This window comes from Elaeis guineensis, chromosome 9, assembly GCF_000442705.2.
Source record: "Elaeis guineensis isolate ETL-2024a chromosome 9, EG11, whole genome shotgun sequence".
Lineage (NCBI taxonomy): Eukaryota > Viridiplantae > Streptophyta > Magnoliopsida > Arecales > Arecaceae > Elaeis > Elaeis guineensis.
The window spans coordinates 95,866,775-95,889,005 of NC_026001.2; the positions used below are offsets into that span (position 1 = coordinate 95,866,775).

The window sequence follows — 22,231 nt, forward strand, 5'->3', positions numbered from 1 at the left end:
ATTTCAATAAAGTTTCTTTAGAGAGCATAGCAGTCAAGGGTGGTGAGTATATGGTAAGAAATTGGGCTGTATACTGTCTAGTATGGTGAATCAGGTTAATCGTTCTGAAAAAATAAAAAAACATGTAAAAACAAAAAGGAGTAAGAAAAGGAGCATAAAAACTTAGAAGACATTGCTTTTTTTTCCTGATTATTACTTGTTATGATTATGTGAATTTAACTGCATTTCAATTCCTAATTTCAAGAAATTTAAACGTACCGTACTTTTTCAAAGATTGTATGGTGAGAAAAGGTACAGAAAATGTTTATGTCAAGTGAATATCTCCTTAGCAATCTCCATTTCTTCCTCTTTTTTCCCAGTTATTTCTTCACAAAATCATATGAAATAGATACATAACCACGTCATAGATCCTTTTGTGGCCTGAACAGACCTGCACTCACAGATTACAGCTAGTTACTCTTGCAAACCTGCCCTACCCTGGTTCTTATGGCAAAAGCATATTGCTTACAGCCGCGTGATCAATCGCAAAGCTAAACAGAGTCTTTGGTCATGGGGGGAGCCACCCCCTCCCCCAAATTTTGGTTGGCAGTGACCAACACCTATCTCTTTCTCTCTCTTGTCCTCAACAGATCTTCTCTCCCTCTCTCCCACACCAGTCTCTTCCTAAATAACACACTCTTATTTCCAACGAAAAAGGTTTGTCTTATTTAAGTTCAAACATTAATCTCTTAACTAATTCCTTTTATTTTTGCAGAATCTTAACAAACCAAATTCCTTCCTTTAAATCACTACCTTGTAATGTTTTTTTAGCTTTCATCCCGTTTTTCTAAATATAGCTGGATAATCCTAAAAAGAGAACTTCCTTTATGGGAATTTTTTTTTCTAAAACGAAAGGAACAAATAATAAAAAAAAAGAAAGAAGGTTGGTAAATTTGTTGCCTTCCCCCTTTTATTTTTCAAATTAGTTTATTATTTTATTTTCTCATTACATGAAGTAATGAAATTGGAGATTTTTTTATATCTTTTCATAACAAAAGTTTTGGGACTTAACATAAGTTGATTTTTCATGCATGTATTCTTTATTCTCATAGACAATTCTGTAGCATTTTCAGAATTTTCTATCCTTAATTATTTTTAAAATTCAAATCTTTATACAAAATTGCTTAAACAAGAATGTAAAATAATGCGGAAGACAATATTCTACTTTTTGATTGGCATTGTATAGTACATAAGGTGTTAAAATAATTAATACAAGATTTAGCACAAAATGTTTCCATTATCTAGATGAATGTGAGAACAAATTCAATGAAAAAAAAGATATACATAAATATGATTGTCATCAATAAATTTTAATTTTTTTAAATATTAAGATCATACATATTAACATTGGGCCCCCACCAGAGAAATTCCTGGCTCTGCCCCTGCACCTGATGCCAACAGTGCTGGCTGTTTTTAGCTCCATATAACTCTTTTCTTTATTCTGCTTAACATGGCCTAGTTTTTGAGTCAATATCAGTATTTTTTTATTCGACTTAATTTCTTACAAGAAAAGTCACTCGAACAAGTTCATTTTCCAGATATCTCTTGTGACTTGAAGTAAGCTAGGCTGGTCCATTCTTTAACTATATATCTTTATTACTGAGTTTTTTTCTTCTTGTTTGTTTATTTGCAGGTAGTTACTAAGAATACCAGATCTTTGAGTCTAAATCTTGTCCGTAGAGAGTATGGAGGAACACAGCCTAGAAAGTTAAGTGAGCTCACTGTCCGTGCTGAAGAATGTGTTGGTTCAAAAACAATCATAGAGATGGTGTTCCGCTGTTCAGATTTGGAAAACAAGGACCTTTTTTCTAAAAGTGTAAGAATTCGTTATGCATATTTTGAAGTTTCTTTTACTGGGCTGTAGTTTATGTATTGATTCTCTGTGTGCGCACACGCGCTCATTTTCAGGATCCTTTCTTATTGATTTCCAGAGCAGCTGAAAGTGGGGTACCTATTCCAATTTGCAAGACTGAAGTGAGAAAGAATGATCTGAATCCAACATGGAAGCCGGTGATTCTTAATATGCAGCAAATTGGAAGCAAAGTATGGGTGCCTTTCCCAAGCAACCAGCGAATTCATTTTGCTGCATCTCTCATCATCTTTTTTTTTTTATATATATATATAAAATTTGCAGGAAAACCCTCTGACTATTGAGTGTTTTAACTTCAATAGCAGTGGCAAACATGATTTGATTGGGTAAGGACTTTTTACTTTTTTGAATGACTGCCTTTGAACTTTCATACATTAACATGTACATGCATATGCTAAAACAACTTAAAGAATTTAATATGATTGACATGATGAGACAATGTCTTGTTTGTATATACAATTGGACAGCAAAGTTGTGAAATCACTGGCAGAATTGGAAAAGCTTCATCATGATCTGCGTGGTGAGAATTTCTTTGTACCTACTGTTGTCGGGCATGATCATCACAATAAGGTAAGGATTCTTTCTGTTTTGGAATGTTGAATGATCCTCTATTGTAGGTCCTCTTTGGTTAACAAATTTTGGTGATTTCACATGCAGGTATTGAAGGGACAGATATTTGTGGAGAAGTTTTCTGAAAGCAAGAGGCAGACTTTCTTGGATTACATTGCTGGTGGATGTGAACTGAATTTCATGGTTGCTATAGACTTCACAGGTATGCATGCATTCATGCTTTAAACTATGCAACCTAGTGGCCATTGGCTTATTCATGATATGCTACTGTTATCTACTGTCATTTTTAATTTTGACTAGTATTACAAAGATACTCCTTGTTTACCAGCTTCAAATGGAAATCCCCGTCTTCCAGATTCCTTACATTACATTGACCCCTCAGGTCGGCCAAATGCATATCAAAGAGTGAGGACTGTTTGATGCATCAGTTATTATCGTCTTTTTTCCTTTGTTTGGCAGGATTTAGTCTTTTTCAAGAAGGATGCTCGTTACCTTGGGTCTATGGTTTTTGTTATCTGTAGGCAATATTAGAAGTTGGAGAGGTCTTGCAGTTTTATGACTCAGATAAGCATTTTCCTGCTTGGGGTTTTGGAGCAAGGCCAATTGACGGCCCTGTCTCTCACTGCTTTAACTTGAATGGAAGCACTGGCCACCCTGAGGTCATTTCTTTCCCAAGCATTCATTATGATAAAATTATTGAGATTGGAATTATTTACTTTTAGTTAAGAAAAGAGAAAAGTTATTCAGCTTTTCAGCAAATCACTCTACTTAATTTGTATTTGCCCTTTGTTGGTAGCCATGCTGAAATTTCAGTAGCTGAAAATAGGGGTCTAGCAGCGAGATTTTTCTTCTTGGTGCTCAAAACAATGTTGCATATCCTGACTGTAGCCACTTTGCCCCAGGTTGAAGGAATCCAAGGTATTATGTCAGCTTATATGAGTGCTCTTCATAATGTATCACTGGCAGGCCCTACACTTTTTGGGCCAGTGATTAATACTGCTGCACTGATAGCCAGCCAGTCGCTAGTCAACAATCAACAGAAATACTTTGTTTTGCTAATAATCACGGTAACAGAGGAACTTGGACATCCTCTTTCCTGGTTCCTGTATATCCTTTTAAATTGTTCAGAATCTTTCTTCAGGATGGTGTGATAACAGATCTCCAAGAAACCAAAGATGCTGTGGTGAAGGCATCCGATCTTCCATTATCAATTCTCATTGTTGGGGTTGGTGGGGCTGACTTCAAAGAAATGGAGGTGCAGTGATATGTTGCCTTTCTTTCTTTCTTTTTTTGTTTTAGGTTGTCTTTGGATTTTCTTTTTTTGGAATTATCTTGTTGATCTTTCTTCATGCAAGCATGGCTCTTGAACTTGCAAGTTTCACTGGTGCAGGTGTTAGATGCAGACAAAGGAGAGAGACTAGAGAGTTCTACTGGCCGAGTTGCAACACGAGATATAGTGCAGTTTGTTCCAATGCGGGATGTGCACAGTACGTATATTCATTCTGAATTCTTTGTTCTACCATATCTTGTGACCTTTCCAGTCTATGATGTCCCAGTGAAGAACATTTTCATTATAGCGCACTTTGTTCCTGTGCGGAATGTGCACAAGGTGCATGCCCATTCTGCATGCTTTATTCTACCATATCTTCTAACTCTTCAGTCTTTGATGATAATCCTGTAAAGAACATCCGCAATTCTTCCTGCTTCCAGTCACTTCATGTCACATAATATAGTTGTATCTTCTATCAATCATCATTGATTAGAGCAGTATTAACATCCTACATTGTCATAGCTGAAGTGCCTGAACATTTGTGTCATTTTACAGTGATATATAGTTGCCCAGTTCTGGAGAACAAATATTTAAGAGAGCTATAGCTAATATAGAGATCTTGGTGCAAAGATTGACATGCTGGCATCCCTGAATACACCATAAGGCACCTTTCATGCCAGAACTAGACTAGCTTGTGGCTTGGCTGCAAGCTAAGGTGTAGACTGGAAACCAGCATGTGTCAAGCATTGACATGGCATAGTCTGCCTACCAATGGTAGGCCGTCGTTTCTCCAATATGCAGTCTTAAAAACCAAGATTTTGAAAACATGGTTTCAACTGGGGATTATAGAGTTTTGGTTTCAGAAGTTTTAATGGTTTCAACAGTTTTCAAAGGCAAATTTTACAGTTTTGGTTACAAAAATCAGAAAATTTTATACAACGAATTTTTTAGAAGTAAAAAATAAAAGAAGCCAAATCTATTGTGCAACATTCAGAGTGTTTTGTGATATATAGGTTCTTTACTTGTGTGGTTGCAAAGGTTTTAAGCCAAAGTTAACGTTGCATATGGTTAAAATTCATAAGCTGTATTGGTATTTGAACTTCCTCACCTTCATGGATCACTACAAGTCAACATCTGTAGTCTTGAAGCATTGTATTTAGGCTTCTCAGAGCAGTGAACCTTGGAAAGTGAACTCCATTGTATCAAATGCTAGATCATCATAATTGAATGGAACATCTGTAATCAACCATATAAGGCTGAAATTTTTGAAGGTGTTGGGCAGAATTTAATAAATTGAGGTCCACTTCTGCTTAAATCCTTTTTTTCTTTAATATTCTTTATTGACAAATTTAATTATTCTGGATATGTAAATAATTTGCTTGGAGAATGCAATACTGACCTTGTGTGATTATTTGATTACTTCTGGAGTCTATCTTGTCAGAATATCTTCCAGGGTTGCTTATTTAGATTGAACACAAGTGGGATCTTCTATGATTAAGTGGAGGAAGATAAAATATTTAGAGTAGTTTTGGGCCTTTTTGCACGATACTAGCAATATATATATGTATGAAATTGTGATGGAATTACTAGCAATATATATAAAAATGAAATTGTGATGGAATAATGTTCAAGAAGCTGTATACTGAAGGTCTTGTTGTGAAGAGTGGCAATAAAAACATGAAGGACCTACCCGAGCAGGCTTAGAAGGTTACATGGCTTAATTGCTTTATATGATTCATTGGCCTTGATAGAGTGTGAGATATCTTAGATGAGAATGAGGAAAATAGATGCCTGCTTGCCACAAAACTTAGCAAGACTGAGGACTGCTTGAAAATGGTGGGACCAATGAAATCCAGATAGGCTATCTTTAAATAAATAAAAAAAAAAGAAATAAGAACTTTGCTGGGAGTTGCTTAATTTTTTGAGTTTATTTACACTGATTATGGTTATTATGATTTATTTGTGGAAGCTTTATTTGTGGAAGCTTTTTTAAGTCTTTTTGTTGATTCCTCAAATGCACTTAAGATGATAAGTTCATCAGCTCTTACAGCCCCTCTCTCACTTCAGTGTTAAAACCCTCAAGTAATCACTTTGGTATCTGGCAAACAGTTCTATCACATACTTGGCTCGCATGTTATTGTCACGTAATGAAACTTTTTAAGATCTAAAATCATGGAAAACATATTGTAGATATGATGACCTTTTTGCCTTTCTTCACTCGCAGGTAGTGAGATATCAGTGGTTCAGTCACTTCTTGCGGAGTTGCCTGGACAATTTATGAGTTATATGCGGACTAGAAATATTCAACCACTTTGCTAATATATTTTGCCGCATATGTGTCTGTAATTTGGTTTTTGTTGCCTCTTTGTGTTCTCTTTTGCCCTCAGGCCAGTTTGATGTTTGTCAGGCCTCTGCATCTTCATACGTTTATTTCCGTGCTTTGTGCACAGCCCGGGAGGAGGGGGGAACAACGGAATTATACTACATGATACCAAGATTTACAAAAAGATTGATCATGATTCCCTTTTACTAGAGCTGCATTATGTATGCGTACTAGATCACTTGCTTCTCCATTTTCCATTACTCCAAAATTCCAGAGTTATGAACAATTGTAAAACTATGTAGAACATAGCATGGGAATATGCTATCTATTTGCCCCAGGTTGGCTCTGCTTTATAGCAGTCTCATACAAGGTTGAGGTCCATTTGCTCGAATAAATGTACATATTTATGTTTGGCATGTCAGTTGCCTATAAGCCTCGCCTTAAACGATTTCCCCTGTTCTTCGAACATCAAATAAGCTTCTTACCCCGTCTTAGCTGTTTATGCAACCAAGATAGGCCCCAGCTGGTTAATTTTTTATGAACTTAAATATGGTAACTTACCTTTCAATGAAATGAAAACAATTTTTTCGATGCCAGATATGTTTTTGGTGTGAAGTATGAGCTCAATGAACAACATATATTTAGGGGTTGAAGTGACTGGCTTCATATTTTATGTCATTCCACAAGCTTCCTCCCTTTAACCATCTGGTATGTGCTGTAAATAGCTCGGTGCTTGTCTATTCACAACGTCCGTTTTGTAGTACACCTCCGCTTCATACTTCTCGGTAAAAGCCTTAATGCCATGTTGCATCCATGCTTCCTATACTTGAACAAATATCATGAGGGGTGGGTATTGTAAAATATTATATGGGTGGATTTTATAGATTGTCATATTTTTTTTAATATCAATTTTAAAAAATTGATCTAAAGCACAAAATTTTTTTTTACTAATAGAGTTATTAATTTCGTAATTTTAAAAAATATATATATATTTTTATTTTCAATATATTTTTTTGACTATTCATATTACATGATCATATGATATATATTAAATAAATTAATCATCAATAAGTTAATATATATCTATAAATATATCGATACACAATTTTTAGAATATGTAGTTCATCAATATATCGTATATAGTTAGATGATACATATTGTAAATTTTTTTAATACACATCCATTTATGATCTAATACATATCTATAGATAAATTAATACATAGTTTACCGAACTTTGTATTCATTAGTATATAGTCAGTTGATACATACATAGCAACATATTTATTTGACGTTCCAATACATATCTCTAGATAAAGTAATATACAATTTTCATAACATAGTATTCATCAATACATAGTACATGATCAAATGATATATATTAGATAGCTTATTGATACATACTATAAGTTTTTTTAATATACGTTCAGCAATGATCCAATACATACCTACAGATAAATTGATACATAATTTATCGAACTTAGTATTTATCAGTACACAATATATGGTCAATGTTGCCACCTTTCTCCGATGGGATAGTCGGTCAGGAGCCGACTAGGTGCTGCGTCTGTGCGGACTGACAGAAGGTGGTGTGTCATCGTCGGAGAAGATGCGCACAGTCAAGGTCGAGAGCGAGAGCGAGGGTTGCCAGTGAATGATGGCGGTGGTGTTGGTCTCCGCTCAATGCTGAAAAAAAGAAGACCTGCAAAGGAAGTCTCGCTAGAGGTGGCTCTGGCGAGGACCCTCCGATGCTCAAGTTAACAAGGTGACATAATACAATGAAAAAAGTAGCAGTTTTAGTATCTGTCTTGGCTTTGCATGTACCTAGAGGGATCCTTGCTTTCTTCTATTTATAGAGGGAGCAAAATGGGTGGTGAAGGGATAAGCGATCATGTCAATCATGTCCTGTCATACGGTGTCGCATGGGCATCTTTCAATATTGACGGCGGACGTGCCTTCTGATTGGCACGCACATGGTGGCGGATACTACCGTGCATGGAGCGTAATAAATGACCTCATGGGTGTAATTAATGAATTAATCGTGTCTCATCACGGTGCACAGCCAGTTGGCTAGAGTATGGTATCTGAGTGACGTGACTTGATGTGGCCTGTCAAGAGGGTGTGGCCGTCATGTTTGGTGCTCAGCAGTCGGCTGAGGATTGAGCCACGGGAGCCGGTACAATGAGCTCGTCGAGGGGTGGTACCTCACCGTCGATTAGTGTAGTCAGTCATACACTAAATAAGGAGTCGGCTATGTGTCGAGGATGAAGTCGGCATGTCGGACCTAGTTGGCTTTGTGCCGACTAGGTTATGTATGCTGCCCTTGGTCGGTCGAGTATCGTTGATAGCAGTCGGTGTAGACCTGGCTGTGTGGGACTCACTAGTCTGAGTTAGATCGAATTGTGAAAGCTTAGTCGGTGTAGCTCCTTTAGTCGGCTGGAAGATGAAAAAGTAGGGTAGTCAGTTGAGCGATGAGGATTTACCTCAACACCTGCCCTCCAACTCCCGAGTCCGATTGCGTAGTTTAATCGGACGAAGGGAGTTCATCATTGCTTGGATCCGAGTGACTTTCGCCGACTGCTATTCGTCTGTCTTGTCGCTTCAACCATCATTTTTGTCGTCTCACAGAGCATGTAGCGGCACTATCCATCGCAAGTCGTGCGGCAATAAATGTCATGATGCTTGAGGTGATTTTCCATATCGATGGCAGAAGATCAGCTGGTAGAGTAATAATGAGCATGCATACGAGAGTTGTCCGCATGTCGGCTATCCATAGGTTCAGCTTGTGATCACATGGATTCGGCTGACTCGATGAGATCTGAATAGTAGTGCATAGAACAGGCGCTGAGATAGCCAGCTATGATCATTGTAGTGTGTCGAAATTTTCGAGTAAGGCATGATGCTCGGTGTTGATTCTGACCATTGAACAGCCTTATAAATAGGGGTTGGCCCCTTAGTCTCGCTTTCGGTTCCAGTGCCTTCGCCCTGTCTCAGGTCCCTTGCTCCTCTTTTTTTCAGTAGAGAGCTTAGGTCCGTTGTAGGCAAGTTTTCTCCTCCGACGTCGATTGTCCATCGCCATCGTCACTGTCGTCGTCGGTGTCATCGTCGGTCACCTCCTCGAGGTTTTTCCTTCGTCTCTTCCCTATCTTTTTTTTTAGCTTTTGCCTTTGAATTTCTTTTCTTTCTTATGGCTTATATCGGTAGAGAGTCCGGAGATGAGAACCCAGTTGGGAACTGGAGTTCTCAGACTCCAACCACCCAGAGAGAGATCGAAGATGTTCCTCGGGATGAACCCGAAGAGACGTCTTCCCGGTAGGATCATTGAGACCCTGAAGAGTCAGATGAATAGACGGCTATCGAGAACCTCCCCGAGTCTCTCGTTAAGAGGTTTGAGTTGACGGAGGCTGCTACCGACCGACTAAGGGATTACTATCATATTTCTAGTTGGTATCGATTGATGGTGCCCAGCGAAAAAGGTTGGATTGTCCGTCCTCCTGATGGCTATATTGCCATCTATGAGTTCCTTAAGTCGGGACTCCGATTTCTCCTTCATCCCTTCTTCGCCAACATCTTTGACCTGTACGAGGTCATCCCTGCTCAGCTTGCCTCCAATTTTTTTAGGATTTTGGCTTCTTTCGTAGTTCTCTGCCATCTTTTTTGGCTGAATCTTGAATTTCTTTATTTCAGGCCACTTTTTTATTGAAGAAACGTCCTCGAAAATGGAGATGGTGGTTCTTCTATCCTTGGCCTCATCATCAGCTGTTTAAGGGTCTTCCTTCTTCCATCCACGGGTGGAAGAATAAATTTTTCTATATTGCTGCCGACCACCCATGGGACTTTAATTAGATCTGGATGATTCTCAATCCGTCTCTGAATAGAAATGATGCAGTCTTGAAGGAAGATCGGGAGATGTATGACAAGCTGTTCGAAGTTTAAGTGCCTCCACATCAAGAGCTGCTCAAGGAGCAGTCGCTTTATAATACCGAGATAAGCCCGACCAGCTATCTTGGTAGTCTTCTTTCCCATAAACTTTTGTAATTCTTGCTTTGCATGTAGACTAACTTTCTTGTTGTCATATTCATCCAGGCATGAGGCTTACGTCAGAATCCCTCCGGCAAGCTATCCGGAAGAAAAAGAATGTGTTATCTGGGCCTGGTGGTCCCTCTCAACCGTCGAAGAAGCTGAGAGAAGAGTCTCCTCCTCGGGTGTCGAGGAGTACGCCGTCGTCGTTTTCGCCCCAACCACCACCGGTGCATTCTTCTCCGCTGCCTGCTGTCGAAGTTGTCATGGTTGCAGCTCCTCCTCCACCTGCCGACGATGACGTGATTGTCGTCGAGCCACCAGCAAGGCCGATTGAAGCAGTCCAAGCCCTCTCGATTCAAATCGGGTCAGGAGGAGGCCAGGCACCTAGTCGGAAAGGTGCCAACAAGGGCAAGTCGCTGATGCCCCCCACCTTCACTACAGACTACAATCTGGATATGTCTTCCAAGGAGGCTACTGTCGCGATCAAGATGCGCTTCAAGGTGACCGATCAGACCCTTTGAGACCATCGACTCACCGAGGAGTTGGTGAGCATGGTTATGCTTCCCGTAGACTAGGAAGTCAGGAAGGCGTGCCCAATCTCGGATATTCAGTCGGGCGCCTACACATCATTGATCGGGATAAGTTCTTCAACTTTTTCTTAGATTCTCGAGTAGCTTTTGGCCAAGTAAACAACTTAACCACTTTTTCTATTTTGCAGATGATCCACGATATAACTATTTTGTTAGAGGGGTTGACTGGGTTCGTCCAACTCAATGCCAAGCTAGAGGACTAGGCCCAGACTGCTCATGCACGGGCCGAGGTCGCTGAGGAGTTTCTCCGCACTGCTGAGGAGCGAGAGAGGAAGGGCTGAGAGAAGATTACTTTGCTGGAGGATGAATTGGCATCCTTGGAGACACAACCGAGGAAAGAGTAAGAGGAGTTCAAAAAGTTGAAGACTGACTACCAAAAAGAAATAGAGTCAGCTGAGAGCACCCTCGTCGAGGAGAGGAAGAAGAGGTAGAAGGTTGAGAAGGCCGTCGAGGAGATCGAGAACACCAACAAGGAGGCCGAAAAGACTGCCACCGAGCTGAAGGAGAAACTGACGGTGGTAAAAACTCGGGCCCAAGAGGTAGCTTCTCAGGTTCTGATCGAGTTTCGAAATTCAAAGTACGAGGAGGAACTGACCGAAGCCGGTGTGGACGCATTTTAGCTAGGTTTCGAGGACTGCAAGAAGGAGATCCACCAACTACAGCTCAAGCTAGACCTGAGTGGGATATGTGCCGATAGGGACCTAGGCGAGAAGTCTGAGAGCGACGAGAAGGGAGATGCCAAAGAGGATCATCCCCGGCCTTCTTAGATTCCTTGTGTACTCCTTTGCTTTTTGGTCTTCTACCTTGTAACCTTCTGTCTTGCACTCATTTTGTACCAAACTCTTTTAAATGAAATAAAATGATCTTTTTCTCTAACTCTTAACTCATTCGACTTGCTTGTCTGTATGCTTTCCTCCTTGTATACTTATTTTTCTACAAAATTGACTAAGTAATGGGGCCAACAGGATTGAGTGAAGTAGTCGGTAGGAAGCAACAAACCGAGTAGATTGCAATCGAACTCATCAACTTAAAAAAATTTTCAGGTCATGTAGTCAATTTTTGTAGGCAAACTTAGTCAGATCTGGGGTATAGTTGTAGATCGTTCGCTGTAAATTATTCCGTTAAGTAGGAACTCAAAGGAATTTCTTCATTTTTGTTTCGGACTTGTTGATCCTTGGTCAGTTGGTAATAAGCCGATTCACCACAACTTGTTTCATCGGATCTCACGATGAACCGCTGCTTTCATGATCGCGGCCCATGGATCATTATGAGTATATTGGTGGTTGCCGGACCATATGGCTTCGATGTCCGATTATTGGCCGAACACCGCATTTATTTTGCTAGGTGTTATAGCTTCGTGGCTTATGGACCTTGTCGGGCCCATAGACACTCGGACAAGTATGCCATCGGTGGTCAGACCTCACAGCTTCGCTAATCGGATACTAGCCGAATAACTTAATAATTTCACCTAGGTTTCGTGTACAATCTGACGCTGCAGCTCTTGAGTCATAGCAGGCACGCTTACGGTCGACAGACCCATCCGTGTTCAACCTGTCACTGCGGCCATTGAGCCTTAGCAGGCGCACTTATGGTTGACGGACCCATTCCGACTTCATCAATCGGGTGTCAACCGATTGACGCTTCGTCGGGTATTAGCCGATGAGGGAGTGGTCATCTTATAAATTTTTAAGTACTTAAATTACTCAGCATAGAATTATAGAAAAATTTTTTTTTTTTATTAATGAAGGTATTCTTATTGGTAGTATATTTGTAGATACTTGGCATTCTAAATTCAAAAATTTTTTGTTCTATCCAAGTCTTGATTTTATAGACCTTCGGTAGCAAAACTGCTGAGATTCTATAGGGATCTTCCCAATTCAGAGACATCTTTCCTTGCTCGATCGATTTGGAGATTTTGGCTCTTCTGAGGACTAAATCTCATACTCAAAAGATTTTGGGTTTAACTCGGGGGTTGTAGTATCGAGCTATCCTTTGTTGGTAGGAGGCCATCCTTAGTTGAGCTTGTCTCCGGATTTTCTCAAGTAGATCTAGGTCAACTCGTCATTTATCCAAATTGGTCAATTTGTCATAATGTTGCATTCGAGTTGAAGGTAGATCAATTTCAATCGGGATCATGGCTTTTATTTTGAATGTCAACTTGAATGGGGTCTCTCCGATTAGGATTCGAGGAGTTGTTCAATAAGACCATAAGACACTGTAGAGTTCATCGGCCCAGCTTCCTTTGGCTTAACCAATTCTCATTTTCAGACCTTGTAGAATCATCCTGTTGGTCATCTCAACTTCTCCATTGGATTGCAGATGTCCAACTAAAGTAAGCTTGTGGATGATATAGAATTTTGCATAAAATTCTTCAAATTTGACGTTGTTAAACTATCGACTGTTATCAGTGATGATTACTTGAGATAGATCGAATCAACAGATGATAGATTTTCATAGAAAGTCGGTGGTCTTCCACTCCATTATTTGTGCCAGTAGCTTGACTTCGATCTACTTGGTAAAGTAGTCGATAGTCACAATGAGGAACCTTCTTTGTCTACTGACAGGCGAGAATGGACCGAGTATGTCGACTCCCCATTGGTCAAATGGCCAAGGTACCAAAATGGTTATAAAATGAGTGGACGAAAGTCTTTGGATGTTGGCGAACCTTTGACATTGATTATATTTTTGCACCAAGTCATAGATGTCTTTTTGCATGGTAGGCCAGTAGTATCCTTGCCGCAAATGCCCTCGTGTATCTCCCGAAGAGCGTATCAGCTTCGGAAGGTCGGAGGTACTTGAGTAGGGTAAAAACACTGACCTTCTATAGAGCTGATCATCGATGATCACGTACCAAGTTGTCAATCTCTTCAGTCGACGTGCCTCGGTAGGATCAGCCAATAGAGTTCCATTAGTCAAGTAGTCGACGAATGGATCGATCCAACTTGATTCACGTCTGGCTTGGACTTGGTGAACTTTCTCCTTTGAGTCGATGCTCAGGCTCTCGAGATGCTCGATGAAGATTTTTCTATGCTCACCGCAATCAGAGGTAATGAGACGAGATAAAGAGTTGGCTCGGACATTCTCTGAGCAGAGAATATGGAAGATCTCAAAATAATCGAAATGTGATTGTAAAGTCTTAAGCTTTTGTAGATACCTAAAAAGAACAAGATCTCGGGCTGCATATTCTCCTCGAGACTGTCTAACGATGAGTTGCAAGTCGGTGAACACCCGTAGGTGTCTCACATCAAAATCTTTGATGATCTTTAGTCCGATTATCAGAACTTCATACTTTGCTTGATTGTTTGAAGCTTTGAAGTCGAATCGAAGAACATACTCGGTTACCATCCCATCAATGTTGGTCAGAATCAGATTCATGCCACATCCTTAGGTTTGAAGCTCCATCCACATGCAGAATCCATACAGGTTGTTGAGTCTTTTCTTGGGAGTGATCTTCGACTTGGCCATCATCGATCGGAGTGTACTCGATAATGAAGTCGGTGAGAATCTGGATCTTCATCAAAAATTATGGAACAAAAGAAAGGTCGAACTTAGTGAGTTCAACCGCCTACTTGGCCATTCTCTCTGAGATGTCTGATCATTGAAGTAGAGTCCTCAGGGGGAGGTTGGTCAAGATTTTTACTGAATAGGCTTGAAAATAAGGTCGTAGTCACTGAATAGTCATTATGATCGCGAAGATGATCTTTTTGATCTGAGAATATCTTGTTTCAATATCGCACAGCACTGACTTATGTAGTAAATGAGCCTCTGTGTTTTGCTTTCTTCTCGGACAACCACCGAGCTGATAGCTTCAGAAGTTATCACCATGTACATGAGTAGTTCGTCGTTGGTGCTTGGCTTTGTCAAAAGTGGAGGAGAGCTAAGGTATTGTTTCAACTCATCGAAGGCTTTTTAACACTCCTCAATCCAAGTGAAGTCCTTCATTTGCCTGAGGATTTTGAAGAAGGGAAAGCACCGTTCTACGGATTTGGAGATGAACCGGCTCAAGAACGTGACATGCCCCATCAATCTCCGAATGTCCTTCCAAGGAGTTGGAGGCTTCATATCAAGAACCATCTTGATCTTCTCGGGGTTGGCTTCGATGCCTCGCTTCGTCTCCACAAAGCTGGAAAATTTCTCCGACGTGATGCCAAAGATGTACTTAGTTGGATTTAGTTTTATTTGATGTCTCCTTAAGGAATCAAAAGCTTTAGCCAAATCTTTGATATGGAGGGTGGCTTCAATACTCTTCACGAGCATGTCGTGGATGTAGACCTCCATGTTTCACCTAGTCTGAACCTTGAAAATCTTGTCGATCAATCACTGATATAGTGCTTCGATATTTTTCAGACCGAAAGGCATGACTTTGTAGCAGTACAGACTCTTGTCGGTGATAAACGCTATCTTTTTTCATCTTCGGGCACTATCTGGATCTGGTTGAAACCAAAGAAGGCATTCAAGAAGCTAAGTAGCTAATGACCTGATGTTGTGTTGACTAGTTGATCAATTTATGGAAGTAGAAAGGTATTCTTGGGATAAGCTTTGTTCAAGTCAGTGTAGTCGATGCAGATCTATCATTTGCCATTTGCTTTTTTGACCATTACGACGTTCGCGAGCCAATCCAGGTAGGTTGCCTCACGAATGAAGTCAGCTGTCAACAGCTTGTCGATCTCTTCATCGATGGCCTTCTGTCATTCAGAAGTGAAGCTTCTTTTCTTTTGTCTCACCAGTTTATGATCAGGATCGATATTAAGTCGGTAGACGATGACTTATCGGGAGATGCCCGATGTGTCTGAGGCAGATCAGGTGAAGATGTCGGCATTGTTCCTTAGAAAGTTGACCAGCTTCTCCAGCAATTTGTCGCTTAATGAAGATCTGATTTGAATGGTTCTAGTCGGGTCTTCACCATCAAGAGACACTGAGATGATTTGCTCTGTGGGCTCTCCATGATTTTCTTTCTCTTTTTGATCTAGTCCATCATCGATGAGGAGAGCTTCAGCTGATCTTGTTCCTTTAAAGTGGTTAAATAATATTATTGGGCCAACTGCTGGTCTCCTCGCATCTCGTCAGTTCCATTCTTTGTTAGGGAGTGCATGAGCAGATGATATGTTGAGACGATTGCTCAAAGCGCATTTAGTCCGGGCCATCCCAGGATGACATTGTAGGCAGATGGGACCTAGGCTATAAGAAAGTTGAGACATATGGTAGATTGTCGAGGTGGCTACCCGACAGTGACAAGGAGTTCTACCTCACCTTCCACCTTGATCGAGTCACCTGTGAATCTAACTAGAAGAATGTTGACTGATTTGAGAAGGTTAGTACAAAATCTCATTTGGGCAAAACAGTCGTAGAAAATCACATCAGTAGAACTTTTATTATCAATAAGATATCATTTTATATCATAGTTAGCTATTGTCATTGATACAATAACAGCATCATTGTGGGGAGTCTGGACTCCTTCCAAATCTTCTTCAACAAAAACAATGTTGTTGTTTGCCCGCTGGAGCTTGGAGGTGAAGCTAGAGTCATCTACCCTTGGAGCTGGGCTCCCGTTGAGAGCATGTTGATCATGCTCGCCGTCGGTTGAGTGTGATTCTCCTCGGTATGTGGCCATGGTAGCAGGTTGGAAGGCAGCTGTACAGATCACTCCCGTACGTACTTTTCAAGATATCCCTGCCTTATCAAGTCCTCAATCTCATTTTTCATCTGGACGCACTCCTCGCTATCATGATTGTGGTCATGATGGAACCGATAGTAGTGCTTCTGATCACGAGATGCTGACTTTTCTTCATTGGTCGGGGTCATCAGAGGTAGCTCTCCCTCTCTATCTCCATCAAAATCTACACACGAGGAGTAGTCAGAGGAGTGTAGGAGTCATATCTGTTGCCGAAGTTCTTGGGCTTCTAGTTTGGTCGAGAAGGTGGAGCTTCTTTCTCGGTATGGATCCGACTAGGTTCTACGGAGATTCCTTCCTTCCTTGCTTTCTTCTTCTAGCCTTTGCTTTCGAACTGACACTGGTCAGTTGCACCTTCCTCGGCATGGATGTACATCTGCGCACGTTCGAGGAGCTCAGTATAGTACCGGAGAAGCATTTTATCCAATGCATAGATAAACTTAAAGCCTCACAGTCCCCACTTCATGGCTGCGATGGCCGTTGCCTCATCGAGGTCCTTGATCTCTAGGATGGCGGTGTTGAAATATGCCACGAAGTTCTGTAGAGATTCTCCATTTTACTGTCTGATGGAGAAGAGACTGTCGGTGGTTCATGGCACCCTCTGATTAGTACCGAAGTGTGCCATGAATAGTTGCTCGAACTGCTCGAAGGAGTTGATGCTCTCTGGTTGAAGTCTGGAGTACCATGCTTGGGCAATTTTTTGAAGAGTAACCGAAAAGGCAATGCAAAGGAAAGCGTTGGATGTTTCCTACAAAAGCATGAGAGCTTTGTAGCTCTCGAGATGGTCAAGTGGGTTGGTGGAGCTGTCGTATGGCTCCATCTGCGGTATCTTGAACCGACTTAAAATCGGCTTGTCGAGAATCCATCAAGAGAAGGGCAGACTGGTGCTGATGCTGAACTCGTTGGTGTAGTCCTGATGGTTCATCTGGAGCTGATCCAAGCGGCGATTTATCTCCTCTAGCTTCCAATCATACTCATCCAATTGTTGCTGCGACACATCAGGATGTTGTGAGTATCCTAGGATAGAGCCTTTCCTAGAAGACGAGGATCTTGACGAAGACCACGACCTCTTCCTCTTAGATGGAGCTCGTTAAGGGGATGGAGACCGACGATCGCCGGATCTGGCATGTGAAGTGCATCGAGAGTCGAGATGTGATCGTCGAACAGGTCGAGAACTCACCCGACAAGAGTGTTGAGTAGAGCAACAGGTCGGAGATCGAGGCCAGCGACTGTGCCCAGAAGGTACATTGTGCGGCGCCATCTCTTCTGGCTGTTGGTGCTGTTGCTGTTGGAGACTGTCGATAGCCTCTAGCAGATTTTTCACCTACTATACAAGTGCAACAAATTGCTAGTGGTCTGCTGTCACCGTCGGCCATTAAGCGCTTGATTCTTCGTGAGTTGTCAGAGGCGCACCACGTCGCGATGAGCATCGAGTGGAGCCTATGGAGGCATTTTGCACTCTCGTCTTGGCCATACAGGTTCTTAAGAGAGTAAAATTTTTCTCTATTATCACCCCCCCACCTGGTGTGCTAAACTTTTGCCATCTTTCTCCGATGGGGTAGTCAGCCAGGAGCCGACTAGATGCTGTGCTTGGGTGCTGGCCAGTGGAAGGTCGGAAGGTGTGTGCCATCGCCGAAGAAGGTGTACATAGTCAAGGCCGAGAGCGATGGTTGCCAGTGAACGGTGGTGGTGGCACTGGTCTCCGCTCAATGTCGAAAAAAAAGATCTACAAAGGAAGTCCCATCAGAGGTGGCTTCAGCGAGGACCCTCAGCAAGGTGACACAATATAGTGGAAAGAGTGGTAGAATTTTAGCATTTGTCTTGGCTTCGCGTGTATCTAGAGGGATTCCTACTTATCTCTATTTATAGAGGGAGCAAAATGGATGGTGAAGGGATAGGCGATCATATCAATCATGTCCTATCATATAGTACCGCATGGGCATCTTTCAATGTTGACAGAGGGTGTGCCTTCTGATCGATGCTCATGTGGTGGCAGATGCTACCGCACATAGGGTGTAATAAATGACCTCGTGGGTATAATTAATGAATTCATTGCATTCCATCATGGCCCGCAGTCAGTCGGTCGGAGTATGGCATCTAAGTGACGTGACTTGATGTGGGCTATCAAGAGGGCGTGGCCGCCATATTTGGTGCTCAGCTAGTCGGTTGAGGATCAAGCCATGGGAGCCGATACAATGAGCTCATCAAAGGGTGGTATCCCGCTGTCAATTGGTGTAGTCGGTCATCACCGAGTAAGGAGTTAGCTATGTGTTGAGTGTCATTTGGCAAAGTCGGCATGTTGGATCTAGTCGGCTTGGTGCCAACTAGGTTAGGTATGCTGCCATTAGTCGGTCGAGTATTGTTGATAGCAGCTGGTGTAGATCCGACTGCACAGGACTCGCTAGTCTGGGTCAAGTCGAATTGTGGAAGCTTAGTCAGCGTAGCTCCTTTAGTCGGTTGGGAGATAAAAAAGTGTGATAGTTGGTTGAGCGACAAGAATCTATCCCAATAGTCAATTGACATATATCTAGCAAAATATTCATCCGACGTCTCAATATACACCTCTAGGTTAAATGATATACAATTTCTATAAATTTTTAGATATAAAAATCTTAGAAAAGAAGGATTTGGAAGATACGAAAGAAACTTGAAGAAAATCTCATGGATAAGAGGGATGACACATTGAGTTTGAAAGAGGAAAAATAGACTCGAAAAGAAGACCTTACGGATGGGAGAAATGATTTGATGAGAAAGATAATGGAGAGGCTTGATGAAGAAGAAAGACAATATGGATGGTCATGAAGGATCTCTCTTAGGTATGTATTTTATTTTATTTTTTATTATTTCAGTTATAAAACTAGTGGACTCCAATTAGTAGAAAAAATCTAATCCCTATTTGACTTTTAAGTTTTCTCTTTGAGATGCAAAAAAAAAAAAGGCATGAAAATTAGGCCCGCCCATATGATGGCCTGTAATGTCCACCTCATATGATTTTTGTTCCCTATACTTGAAGCACTTGTCATAAGTGATGGACTCAATGCATGTGAACTGTATGTTGTCTCATTAAAGATTGCAAAATTTCTTCTCATTACAGGTTGAATCTCTAAATATTCAGTTTCATTTCTGAAAAACTTATTTATGATTTTTTAAAATCAAGATTAAATAGTTCAACGGCCATACTTTCTTTTACAGTAAGTATATGGCAGTTAAGGTCTCTTGTGGCAGGCATGATAGGTCCTTGACGGTTTCCTCTGATTGTAATAATATATTTCCTACCAAGGCAATATTCACATACGATACACCTTAGATTTGTCTAGATCTATGAGAAAAATAATATGGAGGCATTCTTTAAGACTTAAGAAGTGAGCTAAATCCTGAATTATTCAATTTTTGTCTAGATTATTTTAATTTCCTTTGAATTATTTTTCTGATGTTATAAGTGAAACCACTTCAAAATTGATTGGAACATATACGTGCATGAACTTACCTTAATATATAAAAACATTTTAATTAGGACACAACTTTTTTAATCCAGCAAAGTGACTACAATCAGTCCAAGCTGATTCTCTTTCAATAGTTCATAACTTGAAACAACAAAAAAAGGGGAACAGGAAAGATTTCTCCATCAAGGACCAATTAGTGGCTTATTTCTATATTAATTAGTGGGAAATCCAGTAGCGTGGGAAAATGTCACTTTGAAGTTGCATATAAATATATTTTAGGACATCTCCAAGAGAATGTGTATTGCAGATTATTACAGCAAGCATAAAAATAGAGCACACACAGATTCGTACAATCACATAGAATAGAGAAGAGAAGAAAAAATAGATACAGAATTTATGTGGTTCAGCTAAAAAGCCTACGTCCACGGGCAAGATGAGAGAAAAATTTTACTATGATGAAAAGAGAGATACAATCACTCAGAACTCTCCAAACCCTAACCGCAATTTAATTTTCCAAACCTCTCTCACAAAACTATCGAGATTGGCAGAAAGTACAATATTTATAATGGTCCATACCATACCCTCCGCTACCACCACAGACTTCCCAAAAAATTCCATTCAAATCGCAACGCGGGCTTTTCGGATTGGGTCATAATTCGTGCCCATAAAAAATATCCAAAATTCAAGCCATATTAACAATTCTTCCCCTTGGTTTAAATTTTCACTATCATCAACAAAATCATCTCAACACTCTGTTTTGCCAAATGCCCTCGTAAGGGCACTATTGAGCACTACAAACACCAACCAAGTCTAAGCAATGCCTAAACTTGCTAACTAGAACTGTCTTGGTCATTATATCTGCTGGATTATCATGTGTAGAGACTTTCTGTACAACTATAGTACCTTATGATACAATATCTTGAATGAAGTGATATCTGACATCAATGTGTTTCGTTCGCTCATGGTACATCTGGTTCTTTATAAGATGAATGGCACTCTGACTGTCACAAAATACTGTTGGCCTATTTTGCATCAATTCAAGATCACTCACCAAACGCTGTAACCATATAGCTTCTTTTACTGCTTCTGCTAGAGCCATATATTCAGCTTCTGTGGTAGACAAAGCAACTGTAGTTTGCAATGTTGCCTTCCAACTGATAACACTACCAGAAAGAGTAAACAAATAACCTGTCAAAGATCTCCTCTTGTCTAAGTCTCCTGTAAAATCTGAATCCACATAGCCAACAACTGAATCACTCATCCTGGCCCTATCGAATGTCAGACCAACATCTGTAGTACCCTTTAAATATCTTAAAATCTATTTCACTGCTTGCCAGTGCTCTCCCAGGACACGCCATGTATCTACTCACAACACTGATTGCATGTGAAATGTCAGGTCGAGTGCAAACCATAGCATATATGATGCTACCCATAGCGCTAGAATAAGGAACACTGGACATGTGCTCCATCTCCTCATTTATTTTAGGTGACATATCTGCAGATAACTTGAAATGAGCAGCAAACGAAACAGTTACAGGCTTAGAATTATTCATGTTGAAATACTGAAGCACTTTCTCAACATAAGTTTGCTGAGACCAGAAAAGCTTTCCAACACTTCTGTCCCGGATAATCTCCATTCCCAAAATCTTTTTGCAGCACCCAAATCCTTCATCTCAAACTCATCACTCAACTGCTTTTTCAATATATTAACTTGTGACATGCTTTTAGCAGCAATAAGCATGTTATCCACATACAACAGCAAATAGATAAAGAAATTATCTGAAAGCTTTCTGTGATACACACAACTATCATATGAGTTACGGATAAAGCCATTACAAACTATGAATGTATCAAATCTTTTGTACCACTGCCTACACGACTGTTTCAAACCATATAAAGATTTCTTAAGCAAGCAAACAAGATTTTTCATATTTGGAATGACAAATCCTTCAGGCTGACTCATATAAATTTGCTCCTCCAACTCACCATGCAAAAATGCTGTCATCACATCTAATTGCTCGAGCTCTAGATCATGAAGAGCAACCATAGCAAGGACTGTGATGGAACTGTGCTTTACAACTGGAGAGAACATTTCATTGAAGTCAATCTTCTTCCTCTGAGTAAAGCCTTTAGCTACCAACCGTGCCTTATAACGAGGTGCTTCTATCCCTGGAGTGCCTTCTTTTTTCTTGAAAACTCACTTGCAGCCTATCACTTTCTATTTCTTAGGCAATGTCACAAGCTCTCAAGTTTGATTCTTGTGAAGTGATTTAATTTCTTCACCCATAGCACCGACCCATTGATCTGCATCTGAACAAGAAATATCTTCCCTATAATTACTTGGTTCATGCACATCAACTATCTCAGCAACTGATAAGGCATACACAACTAGATCTGCATATGCATATCTCTGGGGAGGTCTGATCTATCTTCT

The 22,231-nt window shown here is 40.6% G+C and overlaps 1 protein-coding gene and 1 long non-coding RNA gene across 2 annotated transcripts in view; both read left to right on the forward strand.

Moving 5' to 3' along the window:
* The window catches only part of LOC105051134 (protein BONZAI 1), a 74,135-nt gene extending 67,857 nt beyond the window's left edge, over positions 1–6,278 (forward strand). Inside the window, exons 12-22 of the mRNA XM_073243042.1 lie at positions 1,673–1,855; positions 1,948–2,082; positions 2,174–2,235; positions 2,377–2,479; positions 2,567–2,681; positions 2,808–2,884; positions 3,001–3,138; positions 3,382–3,546; positions 3,621–3,734; positions 3,870–3,966; positions 5,974–6,278. Coding sequence (XP_073099143.1) covers positions 1,673–1,855; positions 1,948–2,082; positions 2,174–2,235; positions 2,377–2,479; positions 2,567–2,681; positions 2,808–2,884; positions 3,001–3,138; positions 3,382–3,546; positions 3,621–3,734; positions 3,870–3,966; positions 5,974–6,068 — 1,284 coding nt within the window. The 3' untranslated portion in view covers positions 6,069–6,278. The remainder of the gene's footprint in view (positions 1–1,672; positions 1,856–1,947; positions 2,083–2,173; positions 2,236–2,376; positions 2,480–2,566; positions 2,682–2,807; positions 2,885–3,000; positions 3,139–3,381; positions 3,547–3,620; positions 3,735–3,869; positions 3,967–5,973) is intronic.
* A 2,046-nt stretch (positions 6,279–8,324) lies between these two features.
* On the forward strand, positions 8,325–11,185 carry LOC114914519 (uncharacterized). The gene is made up of 2 exons (XR_012134391.1): positions 8,325–10,079; positions 10,157–11,185. It is a non-coding gene; the product is annotated as an uncharacterized lncRNA (long non-coding RNA).
* Positions 11,186–22,231: the final 11,046 nt, after the last annotated feature.